This window comes from Poecilia reticulata, linkage group LG12 (assembly GCF_000633615.1).
Source record: "Poecilia reticulata strain Guanapo linkage group LG12, Guppy_female_1.0+MT, whole genome shotgun sequence".
Classification (NCBI taxonomy): domain Eukaryota; kingdom Metazoa; phylum Chordata; class Actinopteri; order Cyprinodontiformes; family Poeciliidae; genus Poecilia; species Poecilia reticulata.
In genome coordinates, this window is record NC_024342.1 from 11,039,122 (window position 1) to 11,061,404 (window position 22,283).

Below are 22,283 nucleotides of genomic sequence, written 5' to 3' on the forward strand. Positions count from 1 at the left end.
GATGTGCCTCAAAAACTGTGGGTTGTATGGAACAATAGATGCACTGTTAAAACCCAAGAAGAGGGTTTTCTTCTTGTTGGCAGTCATGAAGCTTCCATTGGACAACATCTGCTTGGCAACTCAGTTTGTGGTCATTTGGTTTTCTTGCATAAAGGCTTCAGCCTTGCTAAACTGGAGCACCGTGTCCTACCTTTCCTGAGCGAAAAAATGAAAACTAAAGCTAAAGACCCATTTACAGGAGTGGTTAGTCTAACTTTAACTTTTTGTGGATTATCATTAATCCGTAGACCTTGCTAAGTTTTTGCACTTCTGTGTTTTTTTTTTTTTTTTTGAGAGTTCCAGGTTAAACTTTTAGTTTGTTTGTTTTGGGTTCATCAGTACAGTGGATTCATTGTAAAATCTTGCAGTTGATATTTATGCAGCTAACTCATTGCATGGCAGGAAATTGTAACAGGAGGTTTATTCGCTGATGGTGTGAATATGTACGTTTTTAATTTGTTGTAGCTGAGTAGTTGTCTTGAGTCGTGTGTTTCTAATTCTCTAGACATGTTCTTCTTTGATGAGAAACACCAACGCACAGTCTAAAGAGAAGCGTTTGTATGCAGATGTACTTCTGCTAAGTCCAAACTCCCAACCCCCACTCCAAATGATGCAGTTCAGTACGTGTTTATTTATATGTTACATTGGCTTCAGTATTACAAACTTGAGTGCTCACAGGATTGCGGTCTTTGTGTGTGTGTATGTGTGTGTGTGTGCAAATAGCTGGCATATGGTAGCCATCTTGCCCTGGCGACAGAGCTGGAGGAAATTCCAGCGTTATAGTGCTGAAGCCAAGATCCTTACTGCCACAGACACTCACTCGCTCTCTCTCTCACTTACTCACACACAACACACACACCCACACACATGCACTGATTGTGCCAAACCCACACACACAAAGTAATATTTTTTACGTCTAAAAGTATTGAAAAGTTAACGGAAAATTCTCAGATAGGAGCCAAAAGCTGTTTTGTATTTAAAGTTTCCACTCTTCCTGCCTAATGTCCTCCCCTCTCCCTTTTTGTTTCACATACATGTGTCTGCACGCTTAATGCCTAATCTGCAGATTGTCTTGGTGTTATCTCAGTACACAGATGGAGCATTTACTTCTTATGTTCTAAGGCTTGGAAAAAAGTAAGAAACAAGTTGAGAAACCTGTTAGCTGAATATTTCTGGCAAGGTATATTTCATTTAAAGTTCTGCTTTTTTTCATTAACAGCATATTCCTAGATAAAGTTGTTTCTGCTCTTTAATGTTCTATGCTGATTGTCTTTCTGGTTTTATCATTTATCTGATCATCATCATAGTCTTAAGCTTTTGTAAGCATGAGGTGCATTTAAAGAGTGGAAGCATAATACTTAATTTCCACTTTATCATCTAACCCTAAAGTAAATATGGACTTTACAAAAAATATACACAGATGAGACTTTTAGTATTTTTGAAATGGCACTGAAAAGACTTTAAAGTTTTGATATGTGTTTTGCATCTTAAATTAGTAATTAGCAGTTAGTGTATGTAGCATTATAAAATTAGCAGTGTGTCCATTCTAGTGAATGGAAATCTTAGTTTTAATTCTAGGTTCTCAAAAGCTTGTCCATTTACAAATCCAGCATGTTTTATGACATGAAACAAATATGTTTAGCCTTTCTGGGCCTGCACCAATCACCAGTAAGTCAATTTATTGCATGATAAATTAAAACGAGTTCAATGATTTCCATTTGCATGATTTATCGTTTTTCTTTTTGAAAGACAATTTAGTTTATAGAGACTTCATAATTTATTTAATTTGATGTTTCAAATTATTGTTTTATTTTTATTTATTTTTTTATGTTTAAAATGTCTTACAATTCCAGTATTAAAGGTTCATTAGAATGTAAAGTTTATTGATTTTAGAGAATATGTTTGGCTTTTTTTTCTTTTCTTTTTTTTACCATTATTTGAAACTGGTCTTCTCAAAACTACAATTTTATCGTTTATTGCAATAACTTCTGGGACAATTTACCATCAAGAAAAATTTTCTGTCATGACAGGCCTAAGCCTTTCTATTATTTACTAAAAGCCTTGCACTCTCCGAATCTACCACTGGCTGACTGGGCCACAGAAATGTCATTCAAGACATTTTCCTTTTGACTAGTTGCTTACATTTTTGCACTTCTTCTAAAATATCTTTGAAAATGTAACTTGAACTTTATTTCCCCTCAGCAACAGGGCCCACTAAGAAGAGCTAAAAAATCATTTGCTTTGGTTCTGGTCACCTAATTTCTTGTTACAACCTTAAAACTGAGCCATAACTGTAATGTCTTTATTGATAGACAAAAAACAGAAAGTACATTTTCTTTTATTCTAAAGTTTTGCAAAATAACATGATTAAGAACTATCAGAATTCTTTGGTTCCCTAAGCTAGAAATTGCAAGCAAAAAGATCATTACCATTGGCACCAGAGAAGGATTATGAGGTTATTTGGAAAAAATTTTGTCTTTATGGTTTTTCTGTGAGGATCATTCACTAGTGGAAATCATTACAGACATCCTCTATGTTCCCGAGAGCAGATTTGCTTGGAAGTTCATCCTAGAACGAGATTGTGCAATGGTCAGTGAAGCTGCGAAAACCAAAGAGCTGTGTCTTTGGTTTTCGTCAGTGTGTACAACAATGTTGTACACACTGACACATTTTGGTCAGTGTGTACAACATTCCCTCTGTTAACATCCACAATGAAGTTTGAACAAAGTTCAAACAATAACCTTTAGCTTGGAAGTTTGCCACAAATCAAAATATCTTCAAAAAAAAAAAAAAAAAGATGTGAAGGATGCAACTTGAACCACCAAACATCCTAAGCGACGTCATTTAGACGGACATAGCTGAGGTTGAGATGTTTAGTGAAAACCAACTACGGCGTATCAATACAAACATCTCATGCCAACTGGCAGCTGAAGCTTAGCAGAAACTGGGCCAAAGCACAAGACAATGATCTCAGGCGCAGTAAAAGCTTGAACAAAATACCTTTAAAGGAATAAATAATCAAGGCATTGTATTTGCCAAGTGAAATTCTGGACCACCACCTGACTTGCTTGAAGTGCCGTGGCGGGACCTTAACCAAGTTAAGCATGCAAAAATGTGACAGATATTAATGAACATAAATCCTGTTACAAAGACGAGCGGGCCAAAATTCCCTCACAATGACGTGGAACTGATTAAGCCATACGGAAGACAATTACTTCTAATTGGACGGTGCCAATTTAATAATGAAGCAGTTCACTTTGACCTACTTCACATTCCCGTCTGTCAGCCCCCTTTTTTTGGTAATATATCCCACTCCTTTCCCACTCCTGTTCCTGCCATGACCATGACCTCTCATTCCTCCCTACCACCTTGTTGTTTATCTGTCTTGGTGCTCCAGAGCTGTCAGCAGGTAATGTTGGCTTTGATGCCAAGCAGAAACTTAATTATTTTCTTTTTTTGTTCCTCTTTTATTTAAATTAGATTAAAGCTGTGTAAAAAAAAATTGTTTGTGTAAATGTCAATTATATGTGTCCTGTCTAGAGCAGAGATGAGGGAAGCCGTGGATGTTGGTATTTGTGTTACTGCTAAGATGGTTTCCACTGTATGTATTAATGCACATTAATATATTTGGTGTGCAAACTATTAAAATGTGAGAGCCCCCTCTCTTTTTAGTGGGGCTTCAAAGTATTAGCCTTTCACAGGTGGTTGTGGTCACAAACCTCCTTAAATATTGGTGATCCACTGAATGCTAATATTTAGGATTTTTGTTTACCTTTTGCAAGAGATAAAAAGTGAAAATAAGACTTTAAATTGATCTATGTACATACACAACACATATTCCATTCATATTTTGGACAGCGTCTGGCCTGCAGTGAATACTTTTGCTTTTGCTTCAAACTTATCTTCTCCCTTCTCTTGTTCCATTCGCTCATTCACACCCCAACCAGCAAAGCAAGAAATTTACTGGCACTCATTTAAAGACGGCTGTAGTCTGTGTGTCAAAAAAGAAAGCCCTGCGCTTTATCCGCTGATGCGCTTTGAGCTGCTCCACATATGGAAATACAGACCGACACACACGGATGTCAGTCAGCGGTGCTCTTATCGCCTGGAAAGGTCAGGAAGACAGGGTGTGCAGGGATTGCCATGGTGACCTGGGTAAACACCAGCTCCATTGTAGTCCTCCCCCACCGTCTTGGCTCAGCATCGTAACGTTGTTGGCTTAGTGCACGTACACGCGCACACAGAGTGTATTTTTTCACTCCGTCTCATTCACACTCGCATACAATGCACAGTCAAGTCATTTAAAACCCTACAGTTTTGTCAGCATTTTACTCTTGGAAATAGATGTGAGATACAAACAAGTAAACACACTTTAACTATTGTTGCAGAGGCTGTAGGGCTGTTGAAACATCGGTCTATGTTAGTTTCTAATTTATGACATGTACTCTAATGACCTGTCCTTCTGAACAGGACATCCTGCAATGATTTGTTATGTCACTGGCCAGCAAAGCAGAGCTTCCCTGACTCAACAGTCATTTTTCTTTTTCAAAATGCTAATATTCCAGCAATGTATTGTTGGTGTGCTTTAGGGTTTTTCCCTACAACACCCAAGATCTGCGATATGTCCATCAGCTAACTTTAAACAAGTTTCGCCAAATTCACTCCACCTCCTACCGACCCCCCAGGCCTGGCTTTTTTCCCCCCCTCCCTTACTTCTATTCTCTGTCTGTCTGTCCTTTCAGTGTCTTGTTTCTTCTCTTGTAAAGCTGCCTGAATGTGCAGTGGCATGCCAAAAACAGAGTGACTCACCACGTGGGATTGTGCTGCCATGGAGAACACTGGTTAATAAAAAGCCTTTTTAAATGTGATCTTTCTCTGTATCCGTCTCATTTTATCATCAAGACTTGAGAACCGATAAAGACATCTTCAACAAACCCCTCAGCGTATAGGTATTGTTTGAGTTTTGTCTTAATACATTGACTTTCACTTTTTACTACGTTTGAATTGGGCGGAACATTTTTCACCGAGAAAGTTTGTAYGTCCCGGTTTAGCAATTACTTTTTATCGCTTTGTAGTTAAGAGCTCTGAGAACACTTTCAGCTTTATGACTGGCTAACTTGTGCTTTGTGGTGGATTTACAACTTTTGTTGTTTTTCTGCTTTTACGAATTGTGAGTACTTTAAAGATGCATCCTAGTGACAATGACCACATTCCCGTGTCTGTAGAGAGGTTTGGCTTAGTATTCACAGTAGAAGGGTGACTGGAGGGTGTGACTCAGGCTATTGGCTTGTGATTACACACTCTGACAAAGACCTGAAAAGAAAGCACAGCCAACACAGTCAATCTCTCTCTGTGACGCTTGATGTTGCCCATATGCTTTTCGTATTTATCACGTAGAATATCAGACTTGTTTTGTTGTCTAGCGTGGAGTTCAAAAAATAAAAAAAGCTCTCGATGGAATGCATTCACATAAAAACTAAGTGGAGACTTGGGGACTAGTACTAAAGATCAGTACTGATTAGAAGCCTGGAAAGCTGTATTAATCACCAGATCTTCATCTTCGCCAGGCGTCATTTAACTTTATGTAGAATCCCTGGACACAGGTAAAGACAGTCTCATCTTTAATCAGACCTGCAACTAAACATATTACAAATAAAATATTATAACTGTTTCCCAATTCTGCTCTTAATAGAGCTACTTTACTGAGTAATAGGTGTTTCTTTAGTTTTCACACACTGCTCATATTTTTCACATTTGAAAATATTTTTACACGGTCAAATTGATCCTACTGTGTAACCAGGGTAAAAGGATTTTTAATTTTTATTTAGTTTGTTTTACTCAGTGGACCTCTGCTCATATTCTGACACAAGTTTTTTAGACCACAAAATGTTTGTGAATTAAAATAAGTGAAGTTCCAAAGACATTTGCTTTTCACTTTTTCTTTGCTTTAAAAATGTATGTAGTCCTGCTGACCATTAGTATCGGCTGAAACAATGGACCTTACCAAGCTCCGCCCAGAAACGTCCTCTAAAATCCCACGTGGCTGCATGTCTCACAAACAAAGCCTCGCGGAGCTTAGTTTCTATGTGTAAACATGGCGTCTTTCATTTCGACTGACTCTGCAGAGTATTTCTGAGTCGATTAGTGTAGCATTTCTGYCGGATTTTCAAAAAATATCAGCCACGACAATGGACAGGGGAACCAACAAGTTCATGTAATCTTTTTTGGACGACATCAAGGTTTTTGAGCCATGCGATGCCTCCAAGATTGTGCGCGTCACAGCTAAATGCTACCGGTTGATGAGGGAAACAGTAGATCCTCACACCCTCAGCATAAATATAGCTGTGGACAAGATCACTGATGCCTATTGTTCTTGCAAGGCTGGGTAAGTCGGGCATTCGTGGTTTTGGGGGTTACTTTTGAATCAGTGATTTCTGTTGTTGGCAAATGTTTGAGTGTACCTAGGCCTGATGTACTGTACTCGGTGCTAGCGTGGCTAACACAATTACAGTTTAGCCTTTTCAGGTAAAATAAAATCTTTAATGTATGTCAGATATAGTACACATTGCATATTGATCTGTTCAGCTAAAGTAAGACTGTATAACAGACAGGCTTCAACGTGTAGAAGTTGTATCGGTACTGCCATTATGCTGTACTTGGCTAAAAGGTTTTCACAATGGATGTGTTTATTATTGACTTTGTTTTTCATTCACTAAATGCAAAGAAAGCAAAGCAATAATACTTACACCAGCAGACACTCCTTTGTTCTTATTGATCCTACGACGGTTGAGCTGCAAATGCGGTCGTGCACAAGCTTTGATCCAAGCAAGGCTTTCCGTTTCAGATTTTGGAAATCTGTGAATTTTAGATCCACAAATATGATCAGGATACCTGACATCGCCTGTACAGATACCCCACTGACAGTGGAGAACCATTCTTTTTCTGAGTCCTGACGCAAAAACTTTCTGCCGGTCTGCTAGTCCACAATGTCCATTAGCATGTGTTTATTACTGTAGCTTGTGTTTGTGACATGGTCACGCACGTGGTCGCTGCGCTGTGACGTGAAATGGGCATTAGCCAATGAAACGCGGCCCCTGTCGTAAGGTCCATGGGCGCCAGCGTTGCCACGTTTCGTTTAAGGAGAATCAAATGGTTTAAGAAAACGTATTTACTGAACTTTGTTCTGGCAGGGATTAGATTGCGGGAAAACTCGATCAGACTAGGAGACAGAGCAGGGGCTTTACAACTCATCAGGGTCAGATACAGATAAGAACCAGCCGACTGGAACTGATAGAACAGAATAATTGTGACCTGCATATTTCATTTTTTTTTAAGATGATCGAACAGGCAAACTATACTAATAGAGCAACAGACATCTGGGTACTTAACTTTGAACATTTTGACGTGTGAGTGATGAAAAGTCATCAAGTAGATGAGATGGCGAATGTGTCAAGGTCTAAAAAAAGAAAGCAACAGGCTGAAAGTGGAGGATAGCAGAAAGCGTGTCTGTGAGGTTTAACATCAGAGTAAATGTTGCTGACAAGCTCCGTCATTAATATTCCATTTGCACATTTTAACCCATCAGCAGAAATGTTTCCTTTTAACTATCAGAATTTCCTTTTTATAACAAAACGGGGGGAAAAATACATTAAGATAACACTTCCATTACACTGGAAACCTTTAGTCATGCTTCTGAAAAAAAATTTCAAAAATGATGAATGTAGGTCTTTTGCTTTTGAGTACGATGAACAAAGTGAACTGTACAATCTTTTTCCTTAAAGATTAGTTGGTTTTGCTTGTCAAACTTTTTAAATAAATGGAAAAAAAAAATCATATTTAAAAAACGTAGCCAGAGTGAATGATCCCAGTCAACTTGAGCATCTTGTGAATAAGTAATTATCCTTTGCTTAGCTATGCTTATGTCACTGTGGAGGTGTTTTGACCTGCTCTTTGCAGACTTTTTTTAGGCCACAGTGGAAGGATTTTCCTTGCAAAAACCGTTTAAAATTGTGACACACCATCTCAATTAGATTTATATCAGGATTTTACTAGACCACTAAGGGGTAAAAAAACAACAAAAAAAAAAACACTTTTTAACCATAAAGAGGAGGACCTTCTGGTGTGCTTTGGATCTCTGTTTTGCAGCATAACCCATGTGTAATTGAGGTCAAGGTTGCACACTAACGACCAGACATTCAATTATCTTTTCTCATCACTGTATAGCTTATGAATACCATCCAGTGTTCCCACTGAGTTTTTGTTCATGGACTGTTTCTCAGCAGCTTAACAGTAAAATGGAGGAATGTAAGCAAGCTAGTGAGAAAGCTGTGAGATTTAAATTTGCCCCATACTCTGAGGTGGCGGTGGTGAAAGTAACACGGCTGTGCTACCTCGTAGCACGGTAGACACAAGGAGGCCGACAAAGATATCAAGAGTATTTTTGAACGAGTTTATGTAGGAGCCACTCAATTTTCCCGTTTTGGTTAATTGCGTGAATTATTTGGAGAAGGAGGTAGTCTGCTATTGTAAACTTTTATACCACAATGAACCTATAATTCAGTTGTCGATTATAAAATGTATGTCTGGAAAGCTTGGCTGCAGAGATTTCCAACCACTTATTGTGACTGAACCCAGGATGCGCGAGGCTTGTCGCGGGTCGGTGTTTATTTAATGGGGTCAAACTGCATTAATGTGAGGTGTAATATAGTCAAGCTGTGCCAATGTGTTTTGTTTATTTAACATTTACAGTTGCTGGTCATATTAAAATGTGTTTTGAGGCAAATTGTATGGAGAAAACAATGAAACACCGACAGTTTTATTTCTGTTTGTCCATATGTTGCTGTCATGTCATCTTAAGAGTCCTCTTTGTAACATATTGTAAATGACCCTTTATAAAACACTATTAATCAGTCACTAAGATGTAACACATTGCTTAGACGCTGGCAGCCTCAAACATAACACCTCATTCTCCTGTTTACTTTAAGGTTTATATAACAGATGATCTGTTTGGCTGAGATGCTGTGAACCACATGTTGGAGTGTTATTCTCACTAAACCACAGTGATCGCAGTTCAAGCGCCCGTAAATAAACCTTCAAAATTCAGAGTGTCTTTGCAGATGGCATGAGAGAACAGTCTGGTTTTTGCAATGGTCAGGGATATTCATACAGTAGAACTGTTACAAAATTCTCATGTGAAAAAATATCCGGTTGATGGCGTCAGATCAAAGATTTCAAACATAAATGTTACTGTTGCAAAAATAATCCAGACTACTACAGCTGCAGCAATCTTATTTTCTACAATGTTTTGAAGATTTATATTTAGACTTGGGCAAAAATAAATGCCTGCCATGACTGAATGCTGGCTTTACCAATCCAATATTTACATTTTTAAGAGTTCCTTGTGCAGTAAAAAAAAAAATCTCTCCCTCTCTGTGTTTTTTTCTTTTTATGCAATAACATGTTTAATTTAATTGTTAGTAACTAGCTAATTAGATGGCTGTCTGCACAGATAACCAACCTGCAGTCTGCTGCGTAGCATACATGTGTTTTGTTGTTTTCCAACTGTTGTATTACCTTGATAAGAGTTATAAGTGGTGCATCTGTAGTTTCCACACTATCCTTGAATTTTGGGTTTGGAAATATTGGCAAACGAATGAGAGAAAAGTTCAACCACCATTTTTCTGCCTCCTGACCAGCAGTGTGAAGCAGCAGATCGGAGAGAGGAGGAGTCGTCTCACTCTGATGACTCTCAGAGGTTGTGCAAGGACAGAACCTCTGGCAATTTCTGCATCTTCTCATTAAAAAGGAGCTCAAACCTTAGGAATGGTGTGATAGAATACGTTTGAGTTTTTAATAACCACAGCCTTTTGTTGACAGCCTTCGCGATACCTTGATTCCGATAACTGACTCATACCTACGTGGATGAAATCTTGGCAGAAGATGTTTAGCTTTGCAAAGTTTCTGTTGCATTTTAAAATGTCTTTCAAAGTATTCAGATTTATTTTAGATTTTTAGACTGTTTTATGTGCATCCAGATTTCCCTTATTAGATCTTAAATAGTTTCTTTTATAATACAAATTTTCTGTGTTAATTGATTAACACTAGTTTGGATTGTTTTCATACATCATTCACTTGTTCATGTGTGACAAAAACTGCAGAGGCAGAAGTGGAGTGTTACATTTTTAAAGTATAATGATACATGGCTAGGGTAAGGGCTAGGCTAAGACTAACCAGTGATACTAACCTGATTGTAGATGCAAGTCTGTTTTAGGGTGTACTCATTGAGACACTTTAATGCCACATTCTTAATAAACAGCAGATTAATTTGTCTGTTTTAATCAGCCTGTGGGACGATTTAACAGCGCTTATAAAAACTTCAAGACGGCTTGCTTAATTCGACTTTGTTAACAATATATAACTCTGGTTAGACAGTACAGATAGTGATGAATAAAAAGTAATAGGAGGAGCTGTGACACATTACGAAGGCTCAGACTTTGGTACTGCAGGTTAAGAAAAGTTTCTGTTCCAAACATGTCTAATACGATTAAACAGAGTGAAAAATATTGGTAGCGAATATGTATGTTTTGATACTTTGATTATTCAATTCAAGGTGTAAATATGTTTTCTGAACTAAATGTCTGTCGCTCATTATTTGCTCATACTTTGTCTCCTCTTTTGCTCCTGATGAATTATAGAACTGTTTGACATTGAAAGAAATGGTGTGGTGTTTGTGTTCAAATAAAAAGAGTGGGTTCTTTATGCTTCGTGCTTCGTGCCTGTCAACCCACAGAAGATGTCTCATTGGGTTTCGGCATTGAGCAGCATCATGAAAAACAACACTGTTGAATTGATTTTATATATATATATATATATATATATATATATATATATATGCATTATATTTATAGTTTCTAAAAGGTCTTTTCTGTAATAGGCCACTGCTGCAGGATCTAAATGGGCTGCTATTCAATTTCATAATGAGGAAAGCATATGTTTTAAATATATTTACATGCTAACCTCTTTCCAGACCTTCAGGATTTATCTCTCCTTTAATAAAATGCAGTTTTCTGTACTTATCTTATGGTCATTTTGTATATAAATTGTTGTGAAAAGTCTGTTATTTGACGTTGAAAAGCTCTTTCACTTGAACTTCTGCTGCTCGATTACTGCCGTTTCCTGTTTGAGGTCTTAAACCCCGTGAAAGAGAACTACGAGCGATCGGTTGCAGTATTTATCTTTTTTTTTCAGAAACATAACCAGGAAATGGTTACTTTTGATTAAAATTTAAATAACCTCCTCCTCCATTTGTGTCTCTGTCTTTCTAGATGCCAGGCCTTCTGTCCAGTCCTGTTTGTCTCACAGTCATCTGGTTTTTGTCTTGGTCACTGCCTCCCAGCCGTGCTCAGATTTGGAGTGATGAAGGTAACACATGCGCACACGCACACACCTTAACACACTTTCTTCTCAAACAAAACTGACAGTTACATTTTAATGAAAATATATGTGGCTGCACATTTGTCTGGGCACATACCTTCACATCTACCCGGCAACAACACACACAGAGACGCACATCCTGTCGAGATTCCAACATGGACTCCTGTGGGTCCTTTACACTTGATGGCTTTACTTACATATAGAGCTTAGTATTAGCATGAAAGAAAGTGTAAAATGTCATTCATTATTGACACCTCCAGTGCTTGTCTTTCACTTTTTGTGAAAGCAATTTCATAAGGTCAGAACTCGTAATGGCTACGAACTCCCACACTAGGTAACTAATTCAGCTGCAAAGAAATCCGAGAGATGTGTCATGGTACCCTATAGGAAAGATTAATTAAATGAATAACTACTTCTCACCTTTCCTGCCCTGATTTTCCACAGATGATTAGCTGAAGATCCAGTATTTTTGTTTTGAACTTGACTAAAGTCATTACAGCACAACACCTTCAGTAATAACTTTAGGTCATGAGACAAAAACCTGTAAAAACAGTCTTTAATTAAACCATAGGGGCTGTTATGGTTTAAGGACGACGCGATTGTGTTGGATATGGATAACAGAGCCAAAGTTCAGGATTTCAGCAGGTGTTGGAGCGAAACGTGTAATTATTTAAATGTGTTTGCAGTTTAAGCAGAACGTCCTAGCTATCAAACAGGTGATTTTTCAGGTATGTAGAAATGACACATGTGCACATGTGTGTTTGATGGTTGCCTCTTAGCCATCGACCACACATGTGCACATAGCAAACCTGACCAGCAGAGCAAACGGAGCAACCGTTTGTTTTTCAAAGCGGGGTAGCAAACTTTAACATATTTTTTATTATTTTTGCCTCACTTCATTATGATCAGTCCCTGCAGTCTGAAGCACAGCCCTCTATGGTGTGTGCCATGGCTGCATTAATGGTTAACTGCACACATGTTGTTTCATGAGCTGTTGTGACTAAGCGATTTAGGCAAATTGTGTTTTTGTGGGCTCACCCAAATTATAACACAATCAGGTGCCTAAACTCATGCATATCTGCACATCCAAGTATGTGAATGTCAGCATACAGCAGTGCAGATATTTTATTTTCTTAACAACTCGATGTGTTATTCTTTTTTCAGGAATTACAAGTCAGATTATTCTTAGAAAATTCATTTTACTGTGACAATAAACTGGCTGAATGTAAGTCAGCCTTTTTTTTTTCTTAGCTCTGGGTGAAACATTTATTTAATTTTTTTCTGATAGCCACCAGCAGGAAAATAAGACAATTTCCTGATTCATATGTAATTTATCAAAGCATACTGCAAATCACACCAGCAACCTGTGAGTATTGTTCTCTTTCATTCATTTGATTTCAATGGCTATGTGAAATCTAACCCCACTGATCCACTCATCCATTCAGCCGTTTGTCCTTCTGACAGTGCTAGTTTTATTTGTAGTTTTGTAATTAAAGCATAGCCTTGATAGACAGAGCTACAATAAGTTATATAAGGACTTCTGTATTTAAACTTTCTAAACTAAGAAGGTTTTTAAACTTTGCTAATTTGTGTCTGAAGAAGTTTTATTTGCCTCTGAAAATCAAATCTTTCTTTCTTGCTTGCTTTCTTTCTTTCCTTTTTTATGTCTTTTTTTCTTTCTTTTTCCCTTCTTACTTTATCTTTTCCATTTTTTTTTCATCTTAATTAGTGAACAAACGAACCTTCATATGAGGCCGTCCGTTCTACCCTGAGGCTCCTCGGTCCTTTCTATTGTTTTGAAAGTACTGAGTTTCATCCAGCTTGCAGTTTCTGTGTCTGCTTTGCCATCTGATTTTAATGTCAAGACGAACCTGAAGCCTTTCTGTGCACATCGTTATGTGGACGTGTGTGTGAGAGAGTGTGTGCATAAACGCATGTTTGTGTATGAATGGATGTGCTGTTTTATGTGTGTGTGTGTGTGTGTGTGTGTGTGTGTGTGTGTGTGTGTGTGTGTGTGTGTGTGTGTGCGTGTGCGTGCACGCACATGTCGGGGGGTGCTCCTGCCAGAGGCAGAATCAGATATGAGTGGAACGCTGCGGGTTTGGGGAATAATGTACTTCACTGCCAATAAAACATGAATACACACATTCAGACCAGCCATCTCTTTGTGCTGCACCAGGGCCCCAGGTACACGCACACACACATGCATATATAAAGGGGAAAAAAGAGATGAAGTGTGGTGAAAGGAAAAAAGAAAATGTAGTTAAAATTGTTGAGAGAGGCTCTGTATAAAACCACTGAGTAAATGGAAAGACTGATGAGGAAAGTGAGACAATAAGAACGAACAATGGTCTATTATAGGACAAACAAAACCATTTGTAAACTTTAGTAATCGAGCTGTTATAGCCAGTGTAAGTCTAGATTTGTTATGAACTCTTTCTTACCATGTGAGATATCCTTGTTGCATAGTGTTCAAACCCAGAGACTATTACATTGTTGTATCGCCACAAGTTTCAGTTTCAGCTCCAGTCTTCTTTAGTTGGATTATCACGGGTCTCTTGTCCCCGGACTCCTGGTGCGTTTTCTGGCCAACCAGACATAAGTTTTATTGAAGTAATTTACCTCCCACAACATCCATCTTGAAATTGAAATTTATTGACCATGCCCTTTGTATGGAAGAGGATTAGGGCCGCTTGGAAAAAAAAAAAAAAACAGAATTCTGTAATTAAAGTCAGAACTGAGATTAAAGTCCGAACTGTTTTATTTTTTTTCCCAGTGGCCCTAATCCTCTTCTGTACCTTTGTTATATGTGATTATGTCCTACATTCCACAGCATTATTAACAACTTTATTTCACTTTAGAAGGTCTCAATATATTTCAGTGTTCTCCTCCCCTTTCATCATTCATCTCTCACTCTTAGAAATCGAAATGCAACCACAAAGTCCCTGTGAAACTCATTCCCAGCTGTTTCAGCTCATGCAGCCGCCATCAGCAGAAATAATTACAAAGAAAAATAAAAAAAAATCGCTAAATACAAGCTGCCAGTGAAAACCAAGTTTGTAAAAGTTTTGCAGCAAGCATTCATGAAATATTGGTTTATTTCAGACACACCACAGATTCATAAACCGTTTTTGGTAGTACTAGTAATTAAATAATTTTTCTGCAGCTCAGCAGTTTTTYGTTAAAATAGATTAGATAAAAACATAAAACTAAGGGTAGATTGTTTGCTGCTATGGTAGGAGAGGCCAGCAGGGAGTGTGCATGCCTCAGTGGCTGAGGTTGTGAATTAATGAAGCTGTTTGCGTGGCAGCCCAAACTATGCTGTTTTTTTTTTTTCTTTTCACCCCAGATCTCTCGTAAATGCCAGCTTTCACATTACGAAGCCAAGCTAAACATGTGCTCAAATACTCTCACACACACTAGGTAGAATATCTTCTTTGCAAATTACTACAGCCACCACAAATATTTGCTCGAGTAAACACTACACTTGCTATACTTTAAATCAACACCACCCTTCAGTTTTGTTTGAGTTGGCAAGTATTGACATTAAAGATTTCTCCACATGTTAGTGATAGAAATCATCAAACTTTTGCAGTGAAGCTACATCTGGCATTTTCTGTTTATTCACCTTCGGTATCGTTAACAGCTCGATATAAAGATGTTGGATTACTGATTCTTATGAAGGTATAATTATTAAMCTATCCACTCTAATGCAAAAGGTGTATTTAATCTATRCAGTACTGACAATAACTAGTAGCACTAGTAGAGATGTCTGAAGGTCATTACTGCTTCCCATAGCCACGTTTATGTTGCATTGTGGGACACATGGAGTACRCAAACTAACTCATGGTTGTTTGTCTKATGATCAGGCCTTGTCCAATTTCMAAAAAGTMAAWTTTTTTTGGCGTACCTTTCATATAAGTTTGAACTAAATAACTAATGAAATGATTAAATTGTAATTGTTTTCTATGAGCTCAGAGCACATCTGCTTCTTGTCCCGATCCAATAATGATATCGGATATCGGCCCATCTTTGTTTTTCCGCATAGCTACATAAATATCTGTATCTAAATTACGCTTTTTTTTAACATGCATAACAACAAGTCTATGCAGTATATTGTAGTTGGGGTACTGCTTCTGATTTTTTATTTACTTATTTATTTTATAGCCTTTAAACAATAACAGTTAATCAGGACACTCGACAGAGTATATTGTAGTCTATTGCTCTTGACTATTTGAGTTCTAAAGTGTAGCTTACTTTATTGGTCCCAGCGGGGCTCTACTTTTGAAACGGTTTCAAAGTGGATTTATTTGAAAGACAGTAATATTTTGAAAATGGCTTCAACCAGCTTTCAAAGATGAAACACAAACACTCCGCAGCAGCTTTCCGATGCGTGCCAAAGACTCCTCAGTCTGCCGGATCCCGAACCGTGTATGGTCATGTTATTGTAACCCTGCTGACTGGACTGTTAGTGATGGTGCTTGAATCACATTAACGTAGACAGTACAGACACATTGTATGTCAGACTGCTCGGCGTGCACATTCTGGAAGCGAGCATGAAACGCTCTTTAACGTTTTATGCGATGTCTGTGTTTGCAGTGTTGGACGTGCAGTTTGGGCGTTTGGAGTCGAACGTGACACTGGCATGCGGGAAGTCACAAATCAGGTAGGAAGACCAGCATRTTACAAGCACTAAGAGGAAGTTTCATCTTCACGAGTATTGTGGCAAAAATGACAAAGAGCACAGTTAGTATGAAATATTCCCCAACATTAGTTGCTATCATAAAAATTAATAAAGTACCTTCCTCTGTCTAGTKTCCCTGTGGTGTGGCGTCACAACCACAACTCCGTGTCGTCGTGGCACCAAGTGACATTCAACGGAAGCTTAGTCCTGTTTCTCGTCGACCAATCAGCACAGGGCAACTACAGCTGCTATGACGACAGCGGGCTCCTCCTCCACTCGGTCATACTCCGACTGGGCTGTAAGTGATGCTTTGACTTCTTCAGATAAACGTAGATTTTAAAGGTAGTACAATGTCTTGCAAAAGTATTCATACCATTTAAACWTCAATGTGTGTCATGATGTTATATGTGATAGACTAACTGAAAGTAACGCATGGCTGTGCGTTGATTCATAATTTTCTTTTATTTTCTTTTTTTATAAACAAAACTATCAAAATTGTTGTACATTTTTCTTGGTGTGTATTCTGTGTAGAATTGCAGCTATTTCACAGATTACACACAAACGGGGAGGTTTGTTTGAGCACAAATCATAAAGACCCAAATGCAACACACCAGACAGGTCAGCGATAACGTTTACCATAAAGCTGCAGTATGAAACTTTTACAAAAATATTATCTTATAAAAATAAAAACGATATTTTATTTATACCATTGTTGAAACTGTCATTGTCATGACAGCATAGTAGGAGACAATCTTGGTGGTAGTTTTAACAAACATGTAAAAACATGTATATTTTTATAAAAGTTACATATTGCAGCTTTAAGTCATGCAGGGGACAGAGCAAAATCATGGAGGGTGTTCTGCTTAGATGGAAGGGAAACTGAATGCATCCAACATAGCAGTCAAGGTGAAACATGGCGGCGGTGTGACCAAGCTTTAGGCATGTTTTCATTCAGAAGGGACAAGATAACCAAAGTGGAWGGGGAAGTGGCTGGAGATGCATACATGACAAAGTTAAGGTCAATCTTCTGGCAGTACATGGACCTGCTARAACATGAYAGAACRGTATAGCTTAAAGCACATTCATAATTCATGTTAGAAGGGCTCAGTTGGTGCAGACCAGTAGATMAAAATCAGTTTGAGCATTTTTTTAAATTAAATAAACAAAATGAGCAATGAGCAAAAATATCTTCTGGGTGTGCAAAGCTGAGAGAGGCATAAACTGAAAGACTTGCGAGTGTAATTCCAGTGAAAGGTCGTAGAATTATGAATGTTTTTCTGTTTATGGTAAGATTACTTATGAAGTCAGTGATAAATGGAGCAGAGCTATTAGTCCTCAGAGGAAACTGGTCTTATCAGCCATCACAAAGCCATCCACATCCTGCCACTGTCTCAAACAGGAAGGGGCTTCCAACTGAGCTTCCTTCTAAGGAACTGGGAGTTTTGCCTTCTGCTGGTCAAAGCCCTCCTGATTGTTTCGGTTCATAATGGGGACACACTCTTGTTTGTCAGATCCCCCTGGGCTGCTGAGCATTTCCTGCCGTGTACCCAATCACACACTTGTTCGCTGCTCCTGGAAGGACTCTGTGAAAACCTTCCTGCCAGCCAAGTACAACACCTCCTTCAGGTACAACACAGTTACTGCATCGGAACTGTCAAATTCCGAACGTTGTTTAAAAAAAAAAAAGAAAATTGTAATAATAATTAAAAACTTTTGATCTTGTTTTCAAGAGGGAAGGAAGAGAAGGAGCCGACCAAATTGTGCATCGTGGACTCCACCAACAGGCACTGTGTTGTAGAAGATCCCGCTTTCTGGCAGACCATCCACACATTTGGAGTCACAGAGACAAACGCTCTTGGGTCCCAGACATCTTACCGCAGAATCAGACTAAATGAACTTTGTAAGGCTGTGATTTTTATCAATTTTATTTTTGATTTTACAGGGGAGTGTCTCATAAAACTAAATTATGTGAAATGGAGTTGTCTTAATTTAACACTAGGAAACACTGCTTGGTTCTAAATTACACTTTCTTTGTCCATTAGAGCTGAAACACTGTTATATTTTTTTTAAAGAAAAGATTTKTCTTTCTTCTGCAAAAATGAAAAAAAGAAATAAAACTGTTTGTTCAGTTATTCACTTTCTAACTTTCTACTTGTKTGTGCTTTTKCAGTGAAACCAGACCCTCCMCGGTCTGTGTTCATAGAGGAAGTGGAAGGTTATCCATCAAAGTTATGGGTTACATGGAAGAATCCGTCRTCTTGGCCAGAGGACCGTTTCTTTCCCCTGAGATTTCATATTCGATACAGACCACAGGGATCCATGCACTGGTCAGAGGTAAGCCAATCAAACCCTYGCCCACATTATAGGCTCTTAATGCCGAACTGGTTCGCCMCCCCTGCTGTATTCGGCGCTATGATTGTGCCATCAGTAGCATCGTTTTGTCTCTCCAAAAACAGATGATGACAGAAGAGAATTCAATTGAAATACCCGACGCCACACCGTACCACAGCAACCAGGTTCAGGTTCGGGCCCGCGACGACGTCAGCCCGGAGAGCCAGTGGAGTGAATGGAGCGCCCTGAGTTTCCGTACGCCCTGGCGAGGTGGGACACATTAATGGATATTTCATGGATATTTTTGGTGACAAATGAAAATATATGGGCTGACTKGTCAAAATAATGAGTGAAACCTTCTATGCGATATTGTAACTTTTTGAGAAACTATGAAAGAAACGTTGATTAGATCAAATCTACTAAGAGAGTTGGACTCGAGACAACAATGTCGGGATAGAAAACTGGGWCGCAATAAAACTGGATGAACGGTGAAGTGCTGGAAATGAGCCGGTTCTAATTACTTGTGTTTGATGCGCAGCCAGAAACRCGTACAGATTTCATTWAGTATAATTAACTTTGACTGTAGGTTTCTTTTGTGGTTTGAKTCACGGGATTCGGTACATTGACGGCAAAGTTTGCATCTGTTTGTTTGCGTTGCAGCCGGCACCACCACTCACCCTTCAGATGACCCAGATGATATCTATCTYTTCAGCACGCCGCCTGAAACTTTCACCTCCAAAACCCACGGTAAGACCCGYTTGTCTCTTTAAAATATCAGACCCCTGGCAKGCAGTCTTGTTCCTCGGCAACAAACCGGGTGTTTGTTGTATAAACGTGATGCCAGTTGTCATCACGTTTATACAATTTCCTCATTACCATTATCCTTAAAAAGTATTTTAAATGTAGAGCTCGAGCACTGCCTCTACTCTTTCTGTGTTTTCCACATGCTTTTTTAATTAGGTGAATCACATTTCCTGCTGTTTAAACTCTTTCTAAAATTATGTAGGCAGCGCAAGAAATTCCTACAAAAAAGCCTCTCAGGATAATGGTGTCTTGGTATTTACATAATTGTAAAGAGGATGGAAAATTACACATAATTTTGTCAACTATTTTTTAAAATAGAAGGCTGAAAACTTTGCTGATTATTTGCATTTAGTATCTAGTTGTGTCTATGAATAAATGCAGCTATTCTGTAAAGGCCTTGGAGATTTGCTAAGGAATGTTAGTGAGCAAATAGCATCGTGATTTGGGCCAGGATCACGTTGCATACCTCTGGACTAACTTTTTGCACTGGCTGCGCTGGTGTGCCCAGCTTTTTCTCACCAGCACAAAACTGAGTTGTTCAACTGCATCACACTAAGCATTGCAGTTTTACAAGTTTGCTTTTTTTTTTTATCACTGTTCACTACGGCAATATTTACTGATGAATGATTAACAACTTAGCAAACATAAAGTGACTGAAAAAGGGTTCGAAGTGGTTCAGTGAGCTAAAATCTAAGCAAGGACTTGTCAAGATAAAATGAATGAATGAAGCGATGTAAGAACTTTTAAAATGTAAGTTCAAATATTTTAAAGGCCGAACATCTTATGGGTATTTACAATAAATGCAGTAGGAAGGATATGGAGGGTGATTGATCACACAGATGCATGCGCTCAGAAAAGTCTTGTGCTCTTAGGTTGGGGGGAGAAATATAACACTATTATTATCATCAGTGTAATGCAGAAACCAGACTGACAAAACCAAAACATCAAGATTTAGAACACCCACATCCTCCACAGCTCTGACACACATATCCTGAGATTATGATGATGATTTTTAGATGACTGAGGCCTTAACTTTTCTACAGCCTCTCTGTTTATCTGACTAGCCTAGCCTGCTGCAGTACACAACATTGACACGGTCTACCACAGCCAATCAGAGGGTGGGGAACCACCCTGTGCTATCTCTGATTGGACAATGATGTGGGGCCTAATGCATGTCTGCTGTTGAACTACAGGGAGACTTTCAGTGTCGGGGGCTGTTTTTTTTWATTTTTTACATCTCATAGGGTGAGATGTTCACAGATTGAATATAAATGTGTGCTTTTCACATTATTTTGTGGAACATTTTTTAAACTATATCCACTTTTCTTTCCACTTATTGTGTCATATCATTTTTCAGACTCCCTGTATAATCACCAGAAAATATGCTACAGTATTTAACTGTAGAAATGTTCCAGGGTGGAAGGGTTCAAAGGTTGTGAATTACTTCAAAACTTACTTTTGTACTTTGTAGCTTTCTTTTAGTTTCTTATAATATGTGTGTGTGTGTCTCTCCAAACTTTTTTGCTTTTTGGCTGAACTGTTAATTATGTGTGACTGTATTTCATGATCTGGGTAGAGAGAGGATGTGCACAGCTTGTGTCATTTCTCCTCATTCTTGTTTTGGGTCTTACATTCTTAACTATTTATTGGCCTGATATCAAGGAAAACTGCAGGATAATCTGCTTCATAGCTCTTGTGTTTGTTTTGGCAGCATATAAATGTCTAATCAGTCATTAATGCAGCTGAAAGCTCAGAGGGCATTATTTACAGTCATTACAGTCTAGATAAGACCAAACATGTACCTCTTGTTTGGTCCTATCCTCCATTATATATAATTGTAGTACATTGCTCCTACAGCGTGTTCTTCGATGTGATTTTTGGATCCTAGATAGAAGCATCCATATATCTGGGTGAAACAGAGTTGAAAGCGACCTGCAGTWGCAATTATCCCTTCTAAACTGTACACATGCAGGGAACCTGCAAGTGTACACAAACACCCACATGTAAGAGACCAGGGAGTATGAAAGTGAGTGGAACTAAAAGACAAGCTGAAAACTGATTTTCTGCAGGGAAAATCAGTTTTTCATTTTTCATTTTTTTTCAGTCTGCATATAAAATGTTGATAACGCATTTCAATTGTTTTTATTTCATTTGCGTCCATAAAAGAGTTTTGTTTCCCCCATAAAAGTGTAATCAGTGATTGTTTTTTTTTTTTTGTCAAATCTGGAACAGCAATCCTCAGGTTGACTTTTAACCCGGGAGTAATTACATCCAGCAACGCATCATCAGTGTTTTGGCAGACTGTTAAGTTCATAAACAACAAACTAGAAATTTGCRAAATCTCTTCTGTTTTTATTCAAACTCGGTTACACCCACTGGCTTTTCTTATCCGTTTGTTGTCCTAATTTTCCTCAGTCACACGCTGCTTCGTTTTCATCAGYTTTCTGCTGCTTTGCGTCTTCCAGCCTGGTATGCCCCCAATATGTTGTTTTGCTTAAATCTTTTGTTTTTTTTCCCCTCCCCCCCACTTTCTTCCCACATTAGGTGTCGTACAAGAGGATGATGGTAATTTGGGTCTGGTGATCCTCTTGGTTTTGTTCTCCATCTTCATACTTACCACCGTCCTTTCCCTTATTTTTGTCATATGGTAAGACACAAAGACACGCACACAACCCAGAACGGATCACAGCTGTATGTTTGACCGAGACTTTACGTGTTATTTTGTTTTTTTATTTTATTATTATTTCTAGGATGAGACAGAAACGGCGGGAACATGCAACCAAACAAGAACTCGCCTCTATGGTCAAGATGAAATCTATGCCAATCTAATGAGACTCTTACCTCACAGCATTTAATGTGTCAAGGTCAGTTTTCCTTTCTTTTCTCTTATTTTCTTTTCTTTCATTCTCTTTTCTTTAAGGAAATATTTAACTTTTTACACCTGGGTATGCAAACAAAGACCAGACCGAAATCCAATCAAATTCGATTTTTA

At 38.4% G+C, this 22,283-nt stretch overlaps 1 protein-coding gene across 1 annotated transcript in view; it reads left to right on the forward strand.

Moving 5' to 3' along the window:
• The window catches only part of il11ra (interleukin 11 receptor subunit alpha), a 47,460-nt gene that overhangs the window by 20,089 nt on the left and 5,088 nt on the right, over positions 1-22,283 (forward strand). The window contains exons 2-11 of the mRNA XM_008423845.2: positions 11,364-11,460; positions 16,072-16,138; positions 16,288-16,454; positions 17,668-17,782; positions 17,887-18,056; positions 18,327-18,490; positions 18,613-18,757; positions 19,148-19,234; positions 21,836-21,938; positions 22,042-22,155. Coding sequence (XP_008422067.1) covers positions 11,364-11,460; positions 16,072-16,138; positions 16,288-16,454; positions 17,668-17,782; positions 17,887-18,056; positions 18,327-18,490; positions 18,613-18,757; positions 19,148-19,234; positions 21,836-21,938; positions 22,042-22,120 — 1,194 coding nt within the window. The 3' untranslated portion in view covers positions 22,121-22,155. The remainder of the gene's footprint in view (positions 1-11,363; positions 11,461-16,071; positions 16,139-16,287; positions 16,455-17,667; positions 17,783-17,886; positions 18,057-18,326; positions 18,491-18,612; positions 18,758-19,147; positions 19,235-21,835; positions 21,939-22,041; positions 22,156-22,283) is intronic.